The sequence below is a fragment of the Haematobia irritans genome, chromosome 4 (assembly GCF_050003625.1).
Source record: "Haematobia irritans isolate KBUSLIRL chromosome 4, ASM5000362v1, whole genome shotgun sequence".
Lineage (NCBI taxonomy): Eukaryota > Metazoa > Arthropoda > Insecta > Diptera > Muscidae > Haematobia > Haematobia irritans.
This window is the reverse complement of record NC_134400.1, coordinates 26638182-26664371: the sequence shown is the minus strand read 5'-3', so window position 1 is coordinate 26664371 and position 26190 is coordinate 26638182. Positions and strand designations below refer to the sequence as shown.

Sequence of the window (26190 nt, the reverse complement as noted above, 5' to 3'; positions counted from 1 at the left end):
GTCTATTTTTTTGTGATGTGTCGAAGAAATGAATTAAATTTTTAATTAAGCATGTATACATTTTATGTTTAATTGATTGATTGATATTGATATCATAATTTTCGTGATTGGGGAAATTCCAATTAAAAAAATAATAATTGCATCAATTAATATCGTGATTGAAAAAAATGTTTATCTGTATACTGAGCGTACAAACCTGCAAACCTCAATATAGATTGATCCGTAGATTTGACTCCTTGAACATCCTGAAGATTTATTTTTCTCCCGATCCACATAAAATTCGTATTGTACATTAGCATGCATTTACTAGACACAAAATCGGTACATTGTTCATGGTATTCACCGTCTAGAAATTATTAGATTGGCTTTGTTTGCTTGTTTCCTCAACTCATTTCAGCTTTAAGGTTTTCTTCCATACCTCTAAAAATCGTGTAATTAATCAAAATATTGATGAGAAGCTCGTAAGTTAAAAATCGACTTTCCAAAATTTGAAATAAAAGTCGAAATGTAGTTAGATGATTAATCATGCCACGATTTTATGCAATCTCGTTTACACAATATAAATTCTATGGAAAACAAGAAAATTATAAATTAAATTTTTTTTTATATATATTTAATATAATTTAGCAAAAACAAACGTTTTACGTTTTAACATTGTTGGCCCCCTCAAACGGAAACAAACGGATGACATTGCCATAAATTTTGAAATAAATTTCTAAAGTTCCTTTGCCACTATCTTCTGTTATTTTCGAAAGGTTTAATACCTCCTCGACATTCTTTATGAGACAATTTTTATTTGTATCTTTTCAATATTAGTTCAAGAAGTAGAAATTCTATTTAAAAAAAGTATTTTTCTCATGTTTGTATTCTCCCATTTATTTTATTGCAATGTAGAATTTCAAAATTTTGCCGGCTAAAATCATGGCGATAGCAATAGAAAATCGTTGGAAAAAAGCGGTGCTTATGCCTCTTCCGGATGATTTCCTACGCTTTGAGGTGGCCAACAATATATCCGCGGATGCTCAGGCCGCAATGGCTCTGTATCGACAACAAATGCCCCAGTATGTTGCTCCAAATCATGTTGGACGTTTGAGCATTACTTGTGCCCAAGCAAAGTTGGCCCGTAACTATGGCTTGACTCGCATGGATCCATATGTTCGAATTCGTATTGGGCATTATGTGTATGAAACCCATACCGATCCGAATGGCGGTAAAAATCCCCGTTGGAATCGTGTAATTCAAAGTCAATTGCCGGTGGGTGTGAATAGCATGTATGTGGAAATATACGATGAGTGTAGCTTTAAAATGGATGAATTGATTGCATGGTGTGAAATTAAAATACCCGAGCGTGTTTTTGCCGGTGAGACACATGAAGAATGGTATCCATTAAGTGGAAAGCAAGGTGATGGCCTTGAAGGTGCCATAGATATTGTTCTCAGTTTTTCCAATCAACCCATGCAGTATGCCTATCAGCCACAGCAAGCCCCAATGATTATGGTACCCGGTAGACCAATATTTGTAGCACCATCTCAGCATCAGCAACCACCAGTTACTGTACAACAGCCTGTTGTGGTGCCTCCGCCGCAATTAAGTGCCGAAGAATTGAAACAAATACAGGAAATGTTTCCTAATATCGATACGGAAGTGGTAAAAACTGTTTTCGAAGCTAATCGTGGTAATAAAGATTCAACCGTTAATTCTTTGCTCCAAATGAATGAATAGAATATACGCATATATGCAAAATAGATGGCTAAGGAATAAGCAGCTGTTATGTGGAAAAGAATGATATGCCTATGAGCGAATATATTATACATCCATATACATTATTTTTTATTATTATTATTATTTATAAACAAGTGTTAATTTCCATGTATACTATATTATAATCGATATAATATTTATATTATAATTATACATTAAAGAAAACTGAATAAAAGAAACGAATTCTCTCAATATGGGTCGTGGAAATAATCTTATTGAGCATATTTTTTATAGGTTAGACTATTAAAACATCTGAAATTCAAAACAACGAAATTTCTATATTAATTGGTAATAATGTGGTTATTAGGTGGTACCAGGAAAAATGCCACTGAACAAGTTCATACCCCACGGGAAATTGGTGTAAATTGCAACTAACGCACCTATCATATGACTGACATCGGTGTCATCGCTTTTTTTATTGGAAATAATTGGATAAAAATACCAAAATATACAAATAAAATTTTTACAAAATTGAAATAAAATTTTGACAACATTTTCTATAGAAATAAAATTTTGACAAAATTTTCTATAGAAATAAAATTTTGACAAAATTTTCTATAGAAATAAAATTTTTACAAAATTTTCTATAGAAATAAAATTTTTACAAAATTTTCTATAGAAATAAAATTTTGACAAAATTTTCTATTGAAATAAATTTTTACAAAATTTTCTATAGAAATAAAATTTTGACAAAATTGTTGGCAAAATTTTCTATTGAAATAAAATTTTTACAAAATTTTCTATAGAAATAAATTTTTTAAAAAATTTTCTATTGAAATAAAATTTTGACAAAATTTTCTATTAAAATTTTATTTTTATAGAAAATTTTGTCAAAATTTTATTTCTATAGAATATTTTTTTCAACATTTTCTATAAAAATTTTATTTCAATTGAAATAAAATTTTGACAAAATTTTCTATAAAAATAAAATTTTGATGAAATTATATATAGAAATGAAATTTTTGACAAAATTTTCTATAGAAATAAAATTTTGATAATATTTTCTATAGAAATAAAATTTTGACAAAATTTTCTACAAAAATAAAATTTTGATAAAATATTCTATAGAAATAAAAAACACAAAATTTTCTATTGAAATAAAATTTTGACAAAATTTTCTATTGAAATAAAATTTTGACAAAATTTTCTATTGAAATAAAATTTTGATAAAATTTTCTATAGAAATAAAATTTTGACAAAATTTTCTATTGAAATAAAATTTTGACAAAATTTTCTATTGAAATAAAATTTTGACAAAATTTTCTATTGAAGTACAATTTTGGCAAAATTTTCTATTGAAATAAAATTTTGATAAAATTTTCTATAGAAATAAAATTTTGACAAAATTTTCTATAGAAATAAAATTGTGACAAAATTTTCTATAGATATAAAATTTTGACAAAATTTTTTATAGAAATAAAATTTTGTCAAAGTTTTCTATAGAAATAAAATTTGGACAAAGTTTTCTATAGAAATAAAATTTGGACAAAATTTTCTATAGAAATAAAATGTTGACAAAATTTTCTATACAATATAAAATTTTGACAAAACTCTATATAAATAAAATTTTGACAATATTTTCTATATAAATAAAATTTTGACAAAATTTTCTATTGAAATAAAATTTGGACAACATTTTTCTATTGAAATAAAATTTTGACAAATTTTTCTATTGGAATAAAATTTTGATAAAATTTTCTGTAAAAACAAAATTTTGATAAAATTTTTATATAGAAATAAAATTGTGATAAAATTTTCCATAGAAATAAAATTTTGACAAAATTTTCTATAGAAATAAAATTTTGACAAAATTATTAGTAGAAATAAAATTTTAACAGAATTTTTTATAGAAATACAATTTTGACTTAATTTTCTATAGAAATAAAATGTTGACAAAATTTTTTATAGAAACAAAATTTTTGACAAAATTTTCTATAGAAATAAAATTTTGACAAAATTTTTATAGAAACAAAATATTTGACAAAATTTTCTATAGAAATAAAATTGTGACAAAATTTTGAAAAAAAATTTATAGAAATAAAATGTTGACAAAACTTTCTGTAGAAATAAAATTTGGACAAAATTTTCTAAAGAAATAAAATTTTGTCAAAATTTTCTGGAAGTGGTAATTTTCCTTCTTGGCGCAAGCTAAAATTGTAAAAACATTTAAAATATTATACATTTACAATCCAAGGGATATTATATCCCCATCCAATGGGGAGGGTATTAAAAGTTTATTTCGATTATTTTTTGTTGATAAAAAGTCGGTTTGTCGATTTTCGACTTTAGTATCCCTAAACTAAACTTGCCTATTGGTGTAGGGTATACATGCCTACACAAATACACCGCATTCCATTTACTAATTGATAGTAATTCTCTTTAATTAGCAGTAGATACTTTTATATGGATTATATTCGATTCTACTATCATTGACCAGCATATGTAAATATACAGATATTTTTTGAATTCTGTATACATTTGAAGCGTTGTGACGCATTACTCCCTTTCTTATCATCAACCTGGGCTATGAGTGAGTTATTGTCTTTTTCAATACATTTTTTATTCTATTTATTTCATTCTCTACGAATGTACACATACACTATATTTAAAATAAAAATGGAAAAAATCGTTGATAATAATATTTGATTGCAAAACAATAAAGCAAAACGCCAGTGGTTAAAGAGTGTATATTTTTTAAATTATGAGTGTACTACACGTTTGTATTTATGTCTAATGTATTTTGTACGTCTACAATAATTGTGGTTTTGACCATTTTTAGATATTGAGGTTGTAACAAATCAGAAAAAAAATCTTATCGAAGATTTTGTTTAAGGCAACAGATGAGAATATACATCAAATTGACAATAGAGTAATCAATAGATGAAATATTTTCTAATGTTGTGTTACATCCATATGATCTACCTCTAATTAATGCATTTTGACATATAAACAAATTTGTTTAATAAAATGTATAGAAAAAAGCGAAACTGGATTAAAATTTTCTCAAAATTTTATTTTCTATTCTCAAAACTTTATTTCTATAGGAAATGTCAAAATTTTATTTCTATATAAAAATTTAGTCAAAATTTTATTTCGATATAAAAATTTTGTCAAAATTTTATTTATATTAAAAATTTATCAAAATTGTATTTCTGTAGAAAATTTTTTTTTCTAAATAAAATTTTGTCAACATTTTATTTCTTTAGATAATTTTCTAAATATTTTATTTCTATAGAAAATTTTGTTAAAATTTTATTTTTATAGAAATTTTTTTCAAAATTGTATTTCTATAGAAAATTTTCTCAACATTTTATTTCTATAGAAAATTTTCTAAACATTTTATTTCTATAGAAAATTTGATCAAAACTATATTGCCAAACATTTTATTTCTATATAAAATTTTGTCAAAAATTTATTCTATAGAAAATATTGTCAAAATTTTATTTCTAGAAAATGTCAAAATTTTATTTCTATAGAAAATTTTGTCAAAATTTTATTTCTTTTATTTCTATAGAAATTTTTCTCAAAATTTTATTTCTATAGAAAATTTTCTCAAAATTTTATTTCTATAGAAAATTTTGTCAAAATTTTTTTCTATAGAGAATTTTTTCAAAATTTTATTTCTATAGAAAATTTTGTCAAAAATTTTTTTCTTTAGAAAATTTTGTCAAAAATTTTATTTCTATAGAAATTATATTGTTAAAATTTTATTTCTATAGAAAATTTGGTAAAAATTTTATTTCTAAAGAAAAATTTTGTCAAACATTTTATTTCTATAGAAAATTTTGTCAAATTTTTATTTTTATAGAAAATATTGTCAAAATTTTATTTCTATAGAAAATTTTGTCAAAATTTTATTTCTATAGAAAATTTTGTGAAAATTTTATTTCTATAGAAAATTTTGTCAAAATTTTATTTCTATAGAAAATTTTGTCAAAATTTCATTTCTATAGAAAATTTTGTCAACATTTTATTTCTATAGAAAAATTTCTCAAAATTTTATATTATAGAAAATTTTCTCAAAATTTTATTTCTATAGAAAATTTTGTCAACATTTTATTACTATAGAAAATTTTGTCAAAATTTTATTTCTATAGAAAATTTTGTCAAAATTTTATTTCCATAGAAAATTTTGTCAAAATTTTATTTCTATAGAAAATTTTCTCAAAATTTTGTTTCTATAGAAAATTTTCTCAAAATTTTATTTCTATAGAAAATTTTCTCAAAATTTTATTTCTATTGAAAAATTTTGTCAAAAAGTTTATTTCTAAAGAACATTTTTTCAAAATTTTTTTCTATAGAAAATGTTCTCAAAATTTTATTTCTATAGAAAATTTTCTCAAAATTTTAATTTCTATAGAAAATTTTCTCAAAATTTTATTTATATTTTTTATACAATTTAGTTTATTTTATTTTTCAGTTGCTTGTTATATTTAGATTTACTAATTCACCTCGGAGATCATTGTTCGTTTATCATAACTTATAAATATCAATATGTCTGCCGAAACCGCTACTGATGGACATGATATTCATCATGATGAGGATGTTCATGACTCCAACTATCAGCCACCACCAGAAAAAACTATTGAAGAAATCATGGCTGCTGATCAGGAAGATGAAAGTTTAAGGCGCTACAAAGAACAATTACTGGGAGAGGCACAGGCAGAAAAAATCATTGTTGGTAAGTATTTAATGGTGGCAGGGGATATAAAAATTTTTCAGGATTGATCCATCGAGTGGCAGGATCTAATAAATATGATTTCTTGATTCTTAATTGCATTTGTTTTTTTTTGCGTGAACAATCCTTAATTTATTTTCTACTTGTAACAGATCCCAATGATGAACGCAAAGTATTGGTGAAAAAATTAGCCTTAGTATCGGAAGGTCGACCTGATATGGAATTAGATTTAACTGGTGATTTAAGTCAACTGAAAAAACAGGTGCGTATATCTATTAATTTTATAATACACATTTGAGAATGGAGTTTGGTTTTTTCCTTATGCAGGTTTTTGTTATTAAAGAAGGTGTTCAGTACAAAGTTCGCATTGATTTTATTGTTCAAAGAGAAATCGTGCATGGCCTTAAGTATGTGCAAAAGACTTATCGTTTAGGTGTCCCTGGTAAGTTTTTCAAATCTATGCAGGCATACTTTTATTTGGCTTGGCTTTATAAAGTAAGAGATTTTTTTTGCTTTCAAAATGTGACAAACTAAGAGGGATAAAAAAGTGTAACGAAATTGTAAAAATAAAATGGAAATCATGGAAAAGCGATTTGTTTAAATTTCCTTCTCATTTTAGTTCGTTTCAATATCCTAAAGATTAAAATCTTGTATATTTGTCAGACATGAAAGTTTTCAATTGACCTGATAATAAGTATTTCTATTTAATGCACCATCATAATCAGTGTTGCCAGTATTGGGGATTTTCCCCCAAATTGGGGATATTTTTTCGTGAATGGGGATGAAATTTCTGAGTTGGGAACTTGGGGTTTTGATAGGGGAATTTCCATAAATTAGGGGATTTTTGTGGAGATTTTTTCAAGATAATTTTGCTAATCTTTTTTAACAAAATTTTATTTCTGTAGAAAATTTTGTCAACATTTTTATACCCTTCACCACTACTGTGGTACAGGGTATAATAAGATTGTGCATTTGTATGTAACGCCAAGAAGGAACAGTCTGAGATCCATCGTTTAGTATACCGATCGTCTTAGAATTAAATTCTGAGTCGATTTAGCGATGTCCGTCTGTCTGTCTGTCTGTCTGTCCGTCTGCCTGTCTGTCCGTTGGTGTATTTTTGTGTGCAAAGTACAGCTCGTAGTTTTAGTCCGATTGTCCTAAAATTTGGTATAGGGTCCTGTTTCGGCTCAAAGACGATCCCTATTGATTTTGGAAAAAATCGGTTCAGATTTAGATATAGCTGCCAAATATATTTATCCCCGATTTGGTCATAGTTAGCGTGTTTATCAACGGATTTTCTTGAAATACCGTACATCCAAATATTTTATGAATCTCGAAAATCTTGGAAAATATCAGCCAAATCGGTTCAGATTTAGATATAGCTCCCATATATATCTTTCGTCCGATTTAGACTCATATGACCACAGAGGCCAAAGTTTACTACCGATCTTCGTGAAATTTTGCACAGAGGGTAGAATTGACATTCTACCAATGCTTGGTAAATTTGATTGAAATCGGTTCAAATTTAGATATAGCTCCCATATATATCTTTCGTCCGATTTGAACTTATATGGCCACAAAGCCAGACTTTTCCGTGATTTGCTTCAAATTTTGCACAAGGGGTACGTTAGTCCCCCTTCCGTTTAGTAGGTAATTGTGGCAAATTTTTGTGGCAAATTTGGTTGAAATCGGTTCAGATTTAGATATTGCTCCCATATATATATATATATATATCTCCCTTCCACTCATATGACCAGGGTTATACTCCCATTTACGTGAAATTTCGCATAGATAGCAGAATTATTATTCTAACTATGCATGTCAAATTTAGTCAAAATCGGTTCAGATTGTATATAGCTCCCATATATACGTACACCAGAGTTGGGGAAGTATGGTAGACTGTTCCATATTTTAGACCCATTTTCAATAGGATTTTCCTCCAATTGACTGGATAATTTCCACAGAGAATACAAATATGGCCAAAATTCTCACACTTTACACAAAATTCTGTGATGATTTCCCCATATCTTAGCCATATCCTACACACTACAATGCCAAAATTTCCACAGAACGGATGAGTTTTAAATAAGGCTCCCAAATCGCCGCTGCTGAGTAGCAAAAATTGTAAATATTACTCTAATTGTCCTATATCTCGAATACATATGTATCGCCTGAAAAATCATAAATCTCTTTTGTACAATTTCATTAAAATTTCTCTCGCTTTATATTTCCCATATTGTTTACTATCATTGTGTTTCATCCCAGGGCGTTAGCCGATTTAAATTTTAATTCTAGAGTTTGTGTAGAAGGGTATAATATAGTCGGCTCCGCCCGACTTTAGACTTTACTTACTTGTTTTTCTTTAGAAAATTGTGTCAACATTTTATTTCTACACAAAATTTTGTTAAAATTTTATTTCTATAGAAAATTTTGTCAAAATTTTATTTCTATATATAAAATTTTGCCAAACTTTTATATCTATAAAGAAAATTTTGTCAAAAATTTATTTCTATAGAAAGTTTTTATCAAAATTTAATTTTTATATAGAAGATTTTGGCAAAATTTTATTTCTATAGAAAATATTGTAAAAAATTTATTTCTATTTTTATTAAAATTTCTTTTCTATAGAAAAATGTATACCAACTTTGGCAACGTGTCTACCACCTAATTTTACTAATGGTGTTTTCTTTTCTGAAAGAAGTGCTTTGTCTTCATTTTGTCTGTACAGAATGTGCATTTTTAAAATGTTACCAGAAACCTAAAAAAAAATGCTATCATTTCAGCGGGCAGAAAAGAATTCAAAGAAGGAAACAGGGCAATCGCAGCACTCTCATTTGTTGGCAGTGCTGAAAATGCCCGTAATTTGCCTCTATGCGTGGCGCTATTTTCACAACAGAATTCGAAGTCTTTTCGCACTTTTGCCTGTTTTTTTTAGAAAAGAACCTAAAGAGTAAATTTTCCGGGCAAAATGCAAAAAAAGTGTGCATTTTTTACAAGAAAAGAAAACGCCATAAGTTTAAATTGGGGATTTTAGGGGACGAAAACATCATAATTTGGGGATAAGAGCCAGAAAAATACTGGCAACACTGATCATAATGGGCTACTTGTATAAGTTAGCATGTATTGGCACCATTTATTAACCCTCTAAAGCCCAAGACCTTCGTTAAAACAAAATTGGTCAAATAAAAACCAAACTGCGTTAAAACACTAGAGGAGACTTTACAGTATATACTGGATTTTACCTTATAGATTTTCCTTGTTACGCTTGCTTTGCATTTGTTCCATAAACCTTGAATATTTTATCAACTGGCAAAAAATGGATCATTTAGGGGGTCAAGTATGTAAATACTAAAATTTTTAATTACAATTTCGTTGCACTTTCAGTTTATTGATTATGGAACTGACCTCAGTTTATGTCTTCCCAACAAAAACACTGTACACTAATAACCTTTTGAGTTTGCTTTGTGCTTATTTTACTTATTTCTATTTTTCTTTATACTCACAACAAGACTTTCCCTTTGCCACAATTCATTAAGTAATTTAGTTTGTCTTTGTCCATTAAGCGTTGTAAACATTTGCAGAATTAAAAAAAAAATCATTCCGCCACAATGTTTTCAAATTCTTTAATCTCAACTTTATTTTGTGGTCTTTGTAGTATTGCCTATATATTAATAGTAACCTTGATGATTACAATTCTAATATCATAATTAATTTAAAAAATCTATTATTTTTACAATTTTATTAATCCAAATGTGATTTGTCCTTTGTCCTTTTTCTTATTTTCTATATTCTTTATTTTAAAACTTATATTGAATCTATGAAATTTCAAATAAATTTTGCCCTCCAAAATATTTTGTGTGTGTGTGTACGCCTCTTTTGCAAATATGTGTCTTAACTAACCTAAATACTAAAACAAGATCTAGTTGGTAAGAAAGTGATAATGATAATTTATTTAATAATAAACCATAATATGTATATAATGTATATACAAGAAATGTTCCATAGTAAAGATGTTAATTTAATAGAAAAAAGTAAAGCTGTAAATATCTTAAAACCCCATCATTATGAATAAAAACATCTGGAAAATAAAATAAAGTTCTACTCGAGTTTACAGAAACAAAAAAACAAAAACGATATTTATTGTCCTAATATTTACGACCATTTTTATTCAGCTCCGTTGGGCTTTAATTGCCAGTTAACAAAAAGTAAATTGCAGATATCTCCTTACCGGGCTAACTTTAACTGAATATTTTTGGCAGTTTTCTCAATGGCATATGAGTTTATTATCAGGATGACAGATATATCCCCAGAACAATTTTAAAGTTGGTTAGCTAACCTTGCACTAACGAAGCTTCATGAAAATGGGGGTTAATTTATAAACTTTGGTCTAATTTAATGTGATTGAATTGAATTTTTAAGTAAACACATTTTGGAAAACGAATTAAATTCCAAGTACCGTAAGATTAAAAAAAATTCGAGTAAGCTTAAGGAATATAAGGCGATTCAATATGAGCTCATGTTAGTCCCCTTTGGATTTTTTTCACAAATAATGATTTAGCGAAGGCCGCAAAATTAACTCACAATTCTGTTTATTGAAAGAGTGTTATTCAGAAATATTTTTCCAAAAAGTATTATCTGTCTACAATTATGATCTACATATACTTTTTGTGGTATTTCAAGGTTTCCTACTATAGACAAAAATGTTTTTTTGGACCGAAACAATAAAATTAAAAAATTATTGACTTTTGGCGCAAAATGTGGAACTCTAGAAATCGTAAAGAAAATTAAAAAGCTAATTTTTAGATTTTTTAATTTGAATTTGGATTTTCACCTTTTTCGAAATTTTGAAAAGTCGATTTTTTCATGTCGCGATTTTAGAATTTTTGGTACATTTTCACATAAAAGGAGGTATGACATTCCCTTTTGAAATCGAAATAAACAGTCGACTATTCGACTTTTTGAAAATTTGGTAAAGTTGCCATTTCGATTTTTTTCTTCAATATTTAGAAAAATCGACCTTTCGACCTAACATCCCCCTTTCATTGTAATCGAAATAAAAAGTCGACTATTCGAATTTTCAACTTTTTGAACATTTTAGAAAGTTGAATTTTTGACTTTTTCAATAATTGGACAAATCGAATTTTCGAACTTGTTCTACTTTTTAAAACTTTTAAGCTTATGATTCAACTGAAAAATTGTCGATTTTTTAGGTCGTAATTTTAGGAGCTATTAACATTCCCTTTTCATTGTTATCGAAATAAAAGTCGACAATTCGACCTTTTGTGAATTTGGAAAAGTTGACATTTCGATTTCTTTTGCATATTTAGAAAAATCGACCTTTCGACCTAACATCCCCCCTTTCATTGTAATCGAAATAAAAAGTCGACTATTGGCTTTTTGAAAATTTGGAAAAGTCAAATTTTCGAAACTTTTCTACTTTAAAAAAAATTTAAACGTCAACTTTTCAACCTTTTGATTTTTTCAATATTTGAAAAAACAAAATGAAATTTTTGACCTTTTTCTACTTTTTATGATTAAATCGAAAATGATGGTTTTTTATACCCTCCACCATAGGATGGGGGGTATATTAAATTTGTCATTCCGTTTGTAACACATCGAAATATTGCTCTAAGACCCCATAAAGTATATATATTCTGGGTCGTGGTGAAATTCTGAGTCGATCTAAGCATGTCCGTCCGTCTGTTGAAATCACGCTAACTTCCGAACGAAACAAGCTATTGACTTGAAACTTGGCACAAGTAGTTGTTATTGATGTAGGTTGGATGGTATTGAAAATGGGCCATATCGGATCACTTTTACCTATAGCCCCCCATATAAACCGACGCTCAGATTTGGCTTGCGGAGACTCTTGCAGGAGCAAAATTTATCCGATCCGGTTGAAATTTGGTACATGGTGTTTGTATATGGTCTCTCACAATCATGCAAAAATTGGTCCAAATTGGGCCATAATTATATATAGCCCCCATATAAAACGATCCCCAGATTTGGCTTGCGGAGCTTCTAAGAGAAGCAAATTTTATCCGATCTGGCTGAAATTTGGTACATAGTACTAGTATATGGTCTTTAACAAACATGCATGGTGTTTGTATATGGTCTCTCACAACCACGCAAAAATTGGTCCACATCGGTCCATAATTATATATAGTCCCCATATAAACCGATCCCCAGATTTGTCCTCCGGAGCCTTTTGGAGGAGCAAAATTCATCCGATCCGGTTGAAATTTGGAACGTGGTGTTAGTATATATGGCCGCTAATAACCATGCCAAAATTTGTCCATATATGTCTATAGTTATATATAGCCGATCCCCAATCACACAAAAATTGGTCCATATCGGTTCATAATAATGGTTGCCACTCGAGCCAAAAATAATCTACCAAAATTTTATTTCTATAGAAAATATTGTCAAAATTTGTGTTCTATTGAAAATTTTGTCAAAATTTTATTTCTATAGAAAATTTTGTCAAAATTTTATTTCTATAGAAAATATTGTCAAAATTTTATTTCTATAGAAAATTTTGTCAAAATTTTATTTCTATAGAAAATTTGTCAAAATTTTATTTCTATAGAAAATATTGTCAAAATTTTATTTCTATAGAAAATTTTGTCAAAATTTTATTTCTATAGAAAATTTTGTCAAAATTTTATTTCTATAGAAAATTTTGTCAAAAATTTCTATAGAAAATTTTGTCCAAATTTTACTTTTATAGAAAATGTTGTCGAAATTTATTTCTATAGAAAATTTTGTCAAAATTTTATTTCTATAGAAAATTTTGTCAAAATTTTATTTCTATAGAAAATGTTGTCCAAATTTTACTTTTATAGAAAATGTTGTCGAAATTTTACTTTTATAGAAAATGTTGTCGAAATTTTATTTCTATAAATAATTTTGTTAAACTTAATTATATAGGTATTTAATCGGCCTTTAGTTTAATATATACCCCGTATGGATTAACTTACAATTTAGAAGACGGTGTTAGGAAGTTTTAAGATACCTTGCCATCGGCAAGTGTTACCGCAACCCAAGTAATTCGATTTTGGATGACAGTTTTCAGTCGAAGGTACCACGCAATCCATGGTGGAGGGTGCATAAGCTGGCCGAACTTACTGGCCGAACTTACGGCCGTATATACTTGTTTTCAATTCACGGTTTACTATTATTCCCCTTTCTTTGTAATCGAAATAAAAAGTCAACTTTGGTCAACGACTTTTCGAGTTTTTAAACTTTTAAAAATTTGGAAATCGAATTTTCGAGTTTTCAACTTTTTAAAAATTTGAAAAAATCGACTTTTTGACATTAGGACTTTTTTAATACTTGGAAAAAACAACTTGTTCGACCTTTGTCTACTTTTTAAATTTTTTTAACTTAACTAAACTTTTATTAGCGGAGCAGATTAATAGAAAAGTCGATTCTTGACATTTTACCACTAATATAAACAATATTTTGTTCACCTTTTTAAAGACCGCGTGGAAGCCAATACATTTGATTAGAATTTTGCACAAACTTATTATCGCATAGAAAAGTGGAAAAATTGCCACTAAATGGCGCAATAACTCGCAATAATAGCCATTTTCCAAGGATAGTTTTCTTTAATAATTAATTTTTAAAGAAAAAACATTTTTCAACTGTTGCTTTGGATCATTATTCCCCACAAGTTATAAATAAATAAGAGAGAAATTCACCAATGTGGTATCACAATGGACTGAATAGTCTAAGTGAGCCTGACACATCGGGCTGCCACCTAACCTAACCTATAAATAAAATTTGCCAAAAAAATTGTATAATTTTATGCTGCTTTTACACTTTTTTTGTTTTAGCGACTAATCTTAATACCCACCTCAAATTGGAACAACGATTATACTGGCGGGTTATATATAAAAATAAAAAATTAAACTATATAGTTGTCTTAGCATCTCTTCTATGGAACTTTCCCAAATTTATCAGATATTAATAATCAAAATTATCTATATATCGTTTTGCCTGTACGTTATCAGTAAAATTTCGTTTTTTTTTATTATTTAGTTGATAAAATGACACATATGGTTGGATCATACCCTCCCAAAAAGGAAATTCAATGTTATATTACACCCAATGAGGAAGCTCCCTCTGGTATGATGGCTCGTGGTACTTATTCTGTTTCTTCCCTCTTCACCGATGATGATAAACACAATCATCTAAAATGGGAATGGACATTCGAAATAAAAAAGGATTGGGAGTAAGGAGTTTGTTTTTTTACTCACAAACAACAAAAACACCATATGGAAGAAAAAAGGAGAAGAAGAAAAAACCTCAAAAAACAACAACAATAACAACATAGGCTGCATTACAATTTTACAAAAAGCAACACAAAAATGTTATATTAAAGTAAAACAAAACAAGAAAAAAATCAAAAGCAAATATTTATGTATCAAAAAACCAGATCAAAACTCAAATGAGTTAAGTTGTGTAAAGAATACAAATAAATAAAAAAATCCATATATTCAAACTTTCACAAATCTAAAAAATGTATTTTGAAAACTAGTAAAAAGAGTATCAAATAACTCTTAATAAAATGATAATAAAAAAGAAAAGTACCAAATAAAAATTAATAGAAATATATACATATATTCTAAAGAAGAAAATGCCCTTATAGATTTTTGAAAAATCCCTTACACAACGTAATAAAATTCCCCATGAGAAATATTCTAAAATGAAAGTTTTTGAGATTTTTGAAAAATCCCTAGGACCCAAAATCCCAAAAGAAAAGCAAAAAAAAATATATGTAATAATACCCTTTATGAATTGAGAATAAAGTGCTGAATTTTTATTTGATAAAAAAAATCCAAAAAAAAAAAACAAGATGAGAAAAAAATAATTTGTAAATTTTTAAGAAATGCCATAATATATTTTGTGAAAATGATCCATGTATTATTTGTACGAATGAGTTTTGTTATTATTACTAAAGTATTTCTACAATGTGTATTTAAAAAAAGAACTAAAGATCTTCATTTGAGCCTTTAAGTATTTTATATTTTTGGTGAAATTTTGTAAAATGGTATTTATTTTTCTATTTCATTCAAAACATTATATTGTGTGTTATATCTAACAAAAACAGGGTTTAAGAGTTGAAAAAAAAATTTAAAGGGAATCTTAAAGGAAGAAATTTATATGAATTTTTTTTTTCTTTAATAAAATCTTGTAATAATTTCTTTATCATAATATCCCTGTCATAAAGCTCTTTCCCTATATTTATTCAAATTATTTCCAATGGATCCTTCAGATTTAAAGTTTATTTTGAGAAACTTCTAAATACAGTGAGAACAACATACATTTGTCTGCTCGAAATTTTAAACTTTTAGTTTGGTGTAATATTATTTTTTTTTTGCTATACGAAATGGAAATGTTGGTGATCAATTCCATAATATATTCTCATATTTGTTTTTTTTTTAATTAATACTAATGAGCCAAACAGATTTAAATATTATTTTTAATATTTTCAAAAACACTGGCACCAATTTTTTCTACATTTCCTCAACATTATGAAATATTTACATTTGTAAATAGTGGCAGAGCTAGGGTTAGTATGAGAAGATATGATTTTATCATGGTGAACAGAGAATACTAAACATTGCTGTTAGAAATCATAGGTTTTTACATCTTCCCTATTTTCAAATTATTTCAAATTATTTCAAATTATTTTCAAAATATTTTTAGCCTCTTCCAAATCTCAATTTTTTGCTATGGTAAGATATTTGCTTGCTTGGCTTGTTCAAAATCTTAAATTAAAAATTTTAAAATTTTTTTCTAGGATGAGATATCAATTTTCTATGGTGAGAAAAAGAAATGCACTTTTTATACAAAAAACAAAAAAACCAAATTAATTTCGTAAACAAGCAAAACATTTAGGTATTGGCATAAAAAACAACATTCTTTAAATTTGAAGGGTCCTTGTAACTGTTTTCTATTAAAAAACTATTTCATTTTGTTCTCTTAAATTTAATTCTTGTATTAAAAACTATGTACGTCTCCTCTATATGTATCTCGTATCTTCCATGTCTCGTTGGTTTGTTTCTCAGTGTATAAATATAGAATATTCTGTGTAGACGTTTGTTTTAGTCGTTTCCTTGGCTCTACCTTTCTTTATTATTATATAAATAAATGTATTACATTAATATACTTTTATTTTTCTATTCCTAACCAAAATAAAGTTGTATGTAAAAAACCGAACACACAAAAACTATCGTCATGGATCGATTTTTTATTTTTCGTGGTTGTTATAAAGAGAAGTATAAAGGTATTAATTATAACAAGTATATACGGCCGTAAGTTCGGCCAGGCCGAAGCTTATGTACCCTCCACTGTGGATTGCGTAGAAACTTCTACTGAAGACTGTCATCGAATTACTTGCGATGGCAAGGTATCTTAAAACTTCCTAATACCGTAATATATACCACGTAGTCCATACGTGGTATATATTAAACTAAAAACGGTCGATGAAATACGTATATAATTAAGTTCGACAAAATTTTCTATAGAAATAAAATTTTGACAAAATTTTCTATAGAAATAAAATTTTGACAAATTTTCTATAGAAATAAAATTTTGACGAAATAAAATTTTGACAACAAAAAACAAAAAAATTCTATAGAAATAAGATTTTAACAAAATTTTCTATAGAAATAAGATTTTAATAAAATTTTCTATAGAAATAACATTTTGACAACATTTTCAAAAGATTTAAAATTTTGACAACATTTTCTATAGAAATAAAATTTTACCAAAATTTACTATAGAAATAAAATTTGACAAAGTTTTCTATAGAAATAAAATTTTGACAAAATTTTCTATAGAAATAAAATTTTGACAAAATTTTCTATAGAAATAAAATTTTGACAAAATTTTCTATAGAAATAAAATTTTTGACAAAATTTTCTATAGAAATAAAATTTTGACAAAATTTTCTATAGAAATAAAATTTTGACAACATAAAACAAAAAAATTCTATAGAAATAAGATTTTAACAAAATTTTCTATAGAAATAACATTTTGACAAAATTTTCAAAAGATTTAAAATTTTGATAACATTCTCTACAGAATTAAAATTTTGACAACATTTTGTATAGAAATAAAATTTTGCCAAAATTTACAATAGAAATAAAATTTGACAAAGTTTTCTATAGGAATAAAATTCTAACAAAATTTTTTATAGAAATAAAATTTTGACAAAATTTTCTGTAGAAATAAAATTTTGCTACATTATTTTTGGCTCGAGTGGTAATTATGATTATGAACCGATATGGACCAATTTTTGTGTGTCAGTCAGATCGGATGAAATTTGCCATATAATAAAGGGTGATTTGTTAAGAGCTTGATAACTTTTTAAAAAAAAAAACGCATAAAATTTGCAAAATCTCATCGGTTCTTTATTTGAAACGTTAGATTGGTCCATGACATTTACTTTTTGAAGATAATTTCATTTAAATGTTGACCGCGGCTGCGTCTTAGGTGGTCCATTCGGAAAGTCCAATTTTGGGCAACTTTTTCGAGCATTTCGGCCGGAATAGCCCGAATTTCTTCGGAAATGTTGTCTTCCAAAGCTGGAATAGTTGCTGGCTTATTTCTGTAGACTTTAGACTTGACGTAGCGCCACAAAAAATAGTCTAAAGGCGTCAAATCGCATGATCTTGGTGGCCAACTTACCGGTCCATTTCTTGAGATGAATTGTTCTCCGAAGTTTTCCCTCAAAATGGCCATAGAATCGCGAGCTGTGTGGCATGTAGCGCCATCTTGTTGAAACCACATGTCAACCAAGTTCAGTTCTTCCATTTTTGGCAACAAAAAGTTTGTTAGCATCGAACGATAGCGATCGCCATTCACCGTAACGTTGCGTCCAACAGCATCTTTGAAAAAATACGGTCCAATGATTCCACCAGCGTACAAACCACACCAAACAGTGCATTTTTCGGGATGCATGGGCAGTTCTTGAACGGCGTCTGGTTGCTCTTCACTCCAAATGCGGCAATTTTGCTTATTTACGTAGCCATTCAACCAGAAATGAGCCTCATCGCTGAACAAAATTTGTCGATAAAAAAGCGGATTTTCTGCCAACTTTTCTAGGGCCCATTCACTGAAAATTCGACGTTGTGGCTCGTTAGTAAGTCTATTCATGATGAAATGTCAAAGCATACTGAGCATCTTTCTCTTTGACACCATGTCTGAAATTCCACGTGATCTGTCAAATACTAATGCATGAAAATCCTAACCTCAAAAGAATCACCCTTTAATACCACATAGTAATACTTTGTACCAAATTTCAGCCGGATCGCATGAAATTTGCTTCTCTTGGCAAATTTCATCCGATCCGGCGAAATTGTCGTGACTCACGAAAATTTTCGTGAATAATGTTGAAATCACGCTAACTTCCGAACGAAACAAGCTATCGACTTGAAACTTGGCACAAGTAGTTGTTATTGATGTAGGCCAGATGGTATTGTAAATGGGCCATATCGGTTCACTTTTACGTATAGCCCCCATATAAACGAACGGACCCCCAGATTTGGCTTGCAGAGCCTCTAAGAGAAGCATATTTCATCCGATCTGGCCGAAATGGGGTACATGGTGGTGGTGTATGGTCTCTAACAACCATGCAAAAATTGGTCCATATCCGTCCATAATTATAAATAGCCCCCATATAAACCGATCCCCGATTTGACCTCCGGAGCTTCTTGGAGGAGCAAAATACATACGATCCGGTTAAAAATTGCTACGAGGTATAAGTATATGGTATCTAACAACCATGCAAAAATTGGTCCACATCGGTCCATAATTATATATAGCCCCTATATAAACCGATCCCCAGTTTTGGCTTGCGGAGCCTCAAAGAGAAGCAAATTTCATCCGATCCGGCTGAAATTTGGTACATAATGTTGGTATATGGTCTCTAACAACCATGAAAAATTGGTCGAAATCGGTCCATAATTATATATAGCCCCCATATAAACCGATCCCCAGATTTGGCTCGTGGAGCCTCTAAGAGAAGCAAATTTCATGCGATCCGGTTGAAATTTGGTACGTGTTGTTAGTATGTGGTCTCTAACCACCATGCGAGAATTGGTCCATATCGGTCCATAATTATATATAGCCCCCATATAAATCGATCCCCAGATTTGGCTTGCGGAGCTTCAAAGAGAAGCAAATTTCATCCGATCAGGCGGAAATTTTGGTACATGGTGTTGGTATATGGTCTCTAACAACCATGCAAAAATTGGTCCACATAATTATATATAGGCCCCATATAAACCGATTCCCAGATTTGGATTGTGGAGCCTCTAAAAGAAGCAAATTTCATGCGATCCGGTTGAAATTTGGTACGTGTTGTTAGTATGTGGTCTCTAACAACCATGCCAGATTTTGGTCCATATATGTCCATAATAATATATAGTCCTTATATATAAACGATCCACAGATTTGACCTCCGGAGCCTCTTGGAGGAGCAAAATTCATCCGATCCGGTTGAAATTTGGTACATTTCGCTAGTGTATGGTCGATAACAACCATGCCAAAATTTGTCCGTATCTTTCTATATTAAATATAGCCCCCAAATAAACCGACTACCAATCACAAAAAAAATCACGATTGCCACTCGAGCCAAAAATAATCTACCAAAATGTTATTGCCAAATTCAAAATTTCTATAGAAAATTTTGTCAAAATTTTATTTCTATAGAACATTTTGTCAACTTTTTATGGCCTTAGGAAATTTTGTCAAAGTATAATTTCTATAGAAAATTTTGTCAAAAATTAATTTCAATAGAAAATTTTGCCAGAATTTTATTTCTATAGAAAATTTTGTCAGAATGTTATTTCTATAGAAAATTTATGAAGCATTTCATAGTTGGAGAGGAATATTTTGCAAAATCTTCCAAAACCTCAAGAATTCTACCACTCTACCAAACAGTAAAAAATCTGCCATTATTGGTATACTCGTGTTCATATTTGTTTGTAGCCCCCATATAAAGCGACCCCCATATTTCAATTCTGGCTAATAATTTCTTACCTATATATACCGGTCAAGAACTGAATATATATCGACCTTTCTTATGTCTACGATGTATCCCGCATGGACTAAATTACAATTTAGAAGATGATGATAAGAAATTTTAAGATGCCTTGCCATCGGCCACAATCCAAGTAATTTAATTGTGGATGACCGTCTTTAGTAGAAGGTTCTACGCAATCCATGGCGGAAGGTACATATTCCTCATATGCCTCTAGAGATCTAGTTTCAGGCAAATCGGATAAAAATTGCGATCTGGAAGTTAAAAAAGTGGGGAGATCGGTCTATATGGTCCTACAGCAATTCTAAATTTCCAATTTCTGGCAAATCGGATAAAAACTACTGTTTCCAAAAAACCTAAGATCTAAATCAAATCCTGGCCTATCTTCGAACTTCTCCTGCCTGGAGACAATAGACGAAACTGTGCTAAATTTCGAATGCCAAAATACACATTTCTTACGTTTATGTGGTAGTATTAATGGATTTTGATGATTGCTGTGTCTATACACAATTTTACAGATTTTCGTTAGTACCCTGTATAAACGTACCGGTATTGAAATATTATTGTTTACAAATATTAAACACGTGCTAAGCAAAGAGCATATGTATTATATGCTCTCTTATATTATTCTCACTGTTCACATTTCCCAGCCCAATATACTGGCAATACTCTCATTTATTATATTTTTGTAAACATTTTCATTAGCAACATAAAAATGTTGCTAAACATTTGCTTACTTGGACGAAAATTTTTATATTAGAGATGAAAAATTATTTTTTTCAATTGTACTAGAAAAGAAAAAAATTAACGTTCAAGAAAAAAGGAAGATAAAAATTGAACCAGGACCAATAAAAATTCATTGTATGACGTAGAAGACATTAACCAGCCTGCGTAATAACGAGAGTTCAGTGTTAAGGTAAATAAGGCCGATTTGTGCATAGGGAGTTTATGGATTGAAACGCAGAAATGGGAAAACACGAAAACTGGTATTGTTACTCCCTAATAATACTAATAAAGAAAAAACAATTTTGGAAATTTTTATTTCCAAAAATATTTATTTCGTAAAGCATGGACTTACCAAAAAAACTCGTAATAGTTACTTAAAGCTCATGTCAACCAAGAATTTCTAAAAAATCATGTATCGCAATCACTGTTGCCACTCGTGCCAAATATTATCTACCGAAAATTGGAGAAATCTAACAAATTTGAAAAATCTAGATTTCCAATATAATTTCTATAGAAAATTTTGTCAAAATTTTATTTCTATAGACAATTTTCTCAAAATTTTATTTCCATAGAAAATTTTGTCAAAATTTTATTTCTATATGTCATAATTTTATTTCGATAGAAAATTTTTAGAAAAATTTTATTTCTATAGAAAATTTGTAGCAAAATTTTAGTTCTATAGAAAATTTTGTCAAAATTTTATTTCTATAGCAAATTTTCTTAAAATTTCATTTCTATTAAAAATTTTGTCAAAAATGTATTTCTATAAAAAAAATATCAATAATTTATTTCTTTAGAAAATTTCCTCAAAATTTTATGTCTATAGAAAATTTTCTCAATATTTTATCTCTATAGAAAATTTTCTCAAATTTTTTTCTAGAGAAAATTTTGCCAAAACTTTATTTCTATATAAAATCTACCAAAACATCAAGAATTCTACCAAACAGTAAAAATTCTAACATTTTTGGTAGGATTCTACAAACTGTGGCAACCGTGATCGCAATACATTTTTTCCGATTCGGTTTATACAGAGGAGTCTATAAATAATTATGAATCGATATGAACCAGTTTTCGCATGGTACACTCAGAGAAGTAATCAAACATGTTTCAAGAGCAAAATGTTATTTTTTTATGGTGACCATGCAACATGGTCACCATGTTGTCAAATATAATCTGCTTGCCGAAATCAGATACATGATTTCCGAGAAAATAACATGGTTGCGAAAACCATGTTACATGGTCACCACCCAAAAATAACATTTTGCTCTTAAAACATGTTTGAGGTGATCATATTCCTTCTCTGGGAGTAATTAGTTTCTTTGTTTTCTCCAGGAGTTAAATCTGGGTGTCGGACCGATATGGGAAAATTTTTGCCTGAAGTAGAAAGCACATACTAACTACAAATCTGATAAATCTGATAAAATTCGCACTATACATAATTATGGACCAATTGATAGGGGCCATATACTAACACCAATTATCAAAATTTCAAGCGGATCGGATGAAATTTGTTCCTCCATGAGGCTCCAAAAGTCAAATCTGGGGCTCGGTTTATATGGGGTCTATATATAATTATGGACTGTTATGGACCAAGTTTTGCATGGTTGTTAGAGACCATATACTACAACCATGTACCAGTGGATCGGATGAAATCCGATCCTTCAAGAGGCTCCGCATGCCGAATCTGGGGGTTGGTTCATTTGCCACTAAGGGCTATGAAATATAAAGTGAACAAGTATATACGGCCGTAAGTTCGGCCAGGCCGAAGCTTATGTACCCTCCATCATGGATTGCCTAGAAACTTCATCTAAACACTGCCATCCACAATCGAATTACTTAAGTTGCGGTAACGCTTGCCGATGGCAAGGTATCTTTAAACCTCCTCTTCTAAATTGTATGTAAGTCCATACGTGGTATATATTAAATCAAAAAAGATCGATCCAATACGTATATAATTCAGTTTGACAAAGTAGACGTAAAATTTTGACAAAATTTTCTAAAGAAATAAAATTTTAACAAAATTTTCTATAGAAATGAACCGATATGGACCAATTTTTGTGTGATTGGACCAATTTTGGTATGGTTGTTAGCGACCATATACTAACACCACGTGCCTAATTTGAACCGGATTGGATGAATTGTGCTCCTCCAAGAGGCTCCGGAGGTCAAATCTGGAGAATATTTTATATGGGGGCTATATATAATTAGGGACCGATATGGACCAATTCTGGCACGGTTGTTAAAGATCATATACTAACACCATGTTCCAAATTACAACCGGATTGGATGAAATTTGCTTCTCTTGGAGACTTCGCAAGCCAAATCTGGGGATCGGTTTATATGGGGGCTATATATAATTATGAACCGATGTGGACCAATTTTTGCATGGTTGTTAGAGACCACATACCAATATCATGTACCAAACTTCAGGCGGATCGGATGAAATTTGCTTCTATTTGAGGCTCCGCAACCTAAATCTGGGGATCGGTTTATATGGACGCCATATATAATTAAGGACCGATGTAGACCAATTTTTGCACGGTTGTTAGAGACCATATACCAATACCATGTACCAAATTTCAGCCGGATCGGATGCAATTTGCCCCTCTTTGAGGCTTCGCAAGCCAAATCTGGAGATCGGTTTATATGGGGTCTATATATAATTATGGACCGATATGGACCAATTTTTGCATGGTTGTTAGAGACCATATACCCACACCATGTACCAAATTTCAGCCGGATCGGATGAAATTTGCTTCTCTTTGAGGCTCCGCAAGCCAAATCTGGGGATCGGTTTATATGGACCGATGTGGACCAATTTTTGCATGATTGTTAGAGACCATATACCAACACCATGTACCAAATTTCAGTCGAATCGGATGAAATATGCTTCTCTTAGAGGCTCCACAAGCCAAATTTGGGGATCGGTTTATATGGGGGCTATATATAATTAAGGACCGATATGGACCAATTTTTGCATGGTTGTTAGAGACCATATACCAACATCATGTACCAAATTTCAGCCAGATCGGATGAAATATGCTTCTCTTAGAGGCTCCACAAGCCAAATTTGGGGATCGGTTTATATGGGGGCTATATATAATTAAGGACCGATATGGACCAATTTTTGCATGGTTGTTAGAGACCATATACCAACATCATGTACCAAATTTCAGCCAGATCGGATGAAATTTGCTTCTATTTTAGGCTCCGCAAGCCAAATCTGGAGATCGGTTTATATGGGGGCTATATATAATTATGGACCGATGTGAACAAATTTTTGCATGGTTGTTAGAGACCATATACCAACACCATATACCAAATTTCAGCCGGATCGGATGAAATATGCTTCTGTTAGAGGCTCCACAAGCCAAATCTGAGGGTCCCTTTATATGGGGGCTATACGTAAAAGTGGACCGATATGGCCCATTTTCAATACCATCCGACCTACATCGATAACAACTACTTGTGCCAAGTTTCAAGTCGATAGCTTGTTTCGTTCGGAAGTTAGCGTGATTTCAACAGACGGACTGACGGACGGACGGACATGCTTAGATCGACTCAGAATTTCACCACGACCCAGAATATATATACTTTATGGGGTCTTAGAGCAATATTTCGATGTGTTACAAAGGGAATGACAAAGTTAATATACCCCCATCCTATGATGGAGGGTATAAAAAGTATCGGCATATTAAAAATGACCTAATAATATCAGTTAAAGGATTCTGAAATTTTATTTCATGATTTCTATACAAAATTTTTCATGTCAATTCATAAAAATGTTTTTGCACCCAAAAATAGGTATGTTTGAAATAGCAACACTTCGCGCCAGCTGCTCTGTAATATTTAACATAATGATGTTGCGCAATTGAAATTAAAAATTTCTAAAATAGTTTACATTTCTATTCGTTTTTATCTCAACCCATGGTGCAATGGTGCGTATGTGACATTAAATCACTCATACGTCGTATAGGCAAGCAACAAGTTGCCTTTTTCAGAGTTTGGGGTTAAATCATTTTCATTCTATACTCTTTATGGATAGGCAACAAACTGTTGTTACCACTTTGTTTTCGTTATGGCGGGGGTTCAATTCAGTGCTCCGGTATATATATGTAAGTTTTGTTGTTGTATAAATTCTTTGAGTCATTATCTTGCGCAGAAAGTATTAACATTTAGTTTATCAACATGTCTAAATGTGAAACACTTGTTGGCAATAAAGACAAAAGTCAAAAGCAACAATTTGTTGCTCATATAAATGCAATATTTCACTCTCCTTCTCTCACTCTCAATTCTATTTCTCTCACATTCATGTAGTTGGAAAAATGTAAACATAAAAAACCCCCACCCTCTAGTAACAAAATCATACGCACAAATATTTTTAATCCCTGGCATTTCGTGTGAAAATGTTTTAGTGTGTGTGTGTGTGTGAATTGAGAATTGAAGACTCCCACCAAGGGGAGTGGAGGTTGGTCTATACTGTTTGTCAACACCAAACACATGGTAAGCCTGCAACAATCGTGAGAGAATACCATTCGAATAGTTAAAAGAGTATTTCATTTATGCGTTTAGTTTGGACGGTAACGTCCTAACGAGTAGATCGTGGCGGTCGTGCGCGGTTGCTATATAGCAAAAAGAAAATTCAATTGAGAATTCAAATCAAATCTGTTTGTATTTTGTTCAAAGGTGCTAATCAACAACAACACACCATCACCACAGAAAGTGAAATAGAAAAAAAAAACGCAAGAAGAACCAATAGAAAAAAAAACAACAAAATCATTAATGAAATAAATGAAATTAAGTGTTTGGTTATGGTTATTGTTGTGTTTGCATTTACTAAGCAAGAGCAAAGCCAGCCAAGTGAATAATGGCAATGTTAATTTTATAATAGACGTTATTGAATTTATTATAGTCAAGGCGGGAAAATGGAAAAATGTTACGAGAAAACACAAGTGACAAGAAATTTTTG

At 29.8% G+C, this 26190-nt stretch overlaps 2 protein-coding genes across 4 annotated transcripts in view; both read left to right on the top strand.

Moving 5' to 3' along the window:
* RhoGDI (rho GDP-dissociation inhibitor) overlaps window positions 1-16676 on the top strand; it is a 30909-nt gene extending 14233 nt beyond the window's left edge. Inside the window, exons 2-5 of one of the 2 annotated variants that reach the window (XM_075308233.1) lie at window positions 6182-6442; window positions 6592-6701; window positions 6767-6881; window positions 14483-16676. In XM_075308233.1, coding sequence (XP_075164348.1) covers window positions 6256-6442; window positions 6592-6701; window positions 6767-6881; window positions 14483-14679 — 609 coding nt within the window. In that variant the 5' untranslated portion in view covers window positions 6182-6255 and the 3' untranslated portion in view covers window positions 14680-16676. Of the gene's footprint in view, window positions 1-894; window positions 1954-6181; window positions 6443-6591; window positions 6702-6766; window positions 6882-14482 lie in introns of those variants that run through there. The other variant, XM_075308232.1, reaches the window with a different exon arrangement.
* Window positions 16677-25811: 9135 nt separating this feature from the next.
* The window catches only part of Ac76E (adenylate cyclase type 2 Ac76E), a 327480-nt gene continuing 327101 nt past the window's right edge, over window positions 25812-26190 (top strand). For both annotated transcript variants that reach the window (XM_075305180.1, XM_075305179.1), the window contains exon 1: window positions 25812-25907. The gene's annotated coding sequence lies outside the window, so the exon portion shown is untranslated. The remainder of the gene's footprint in view (window positions 25908-26190) is intronic.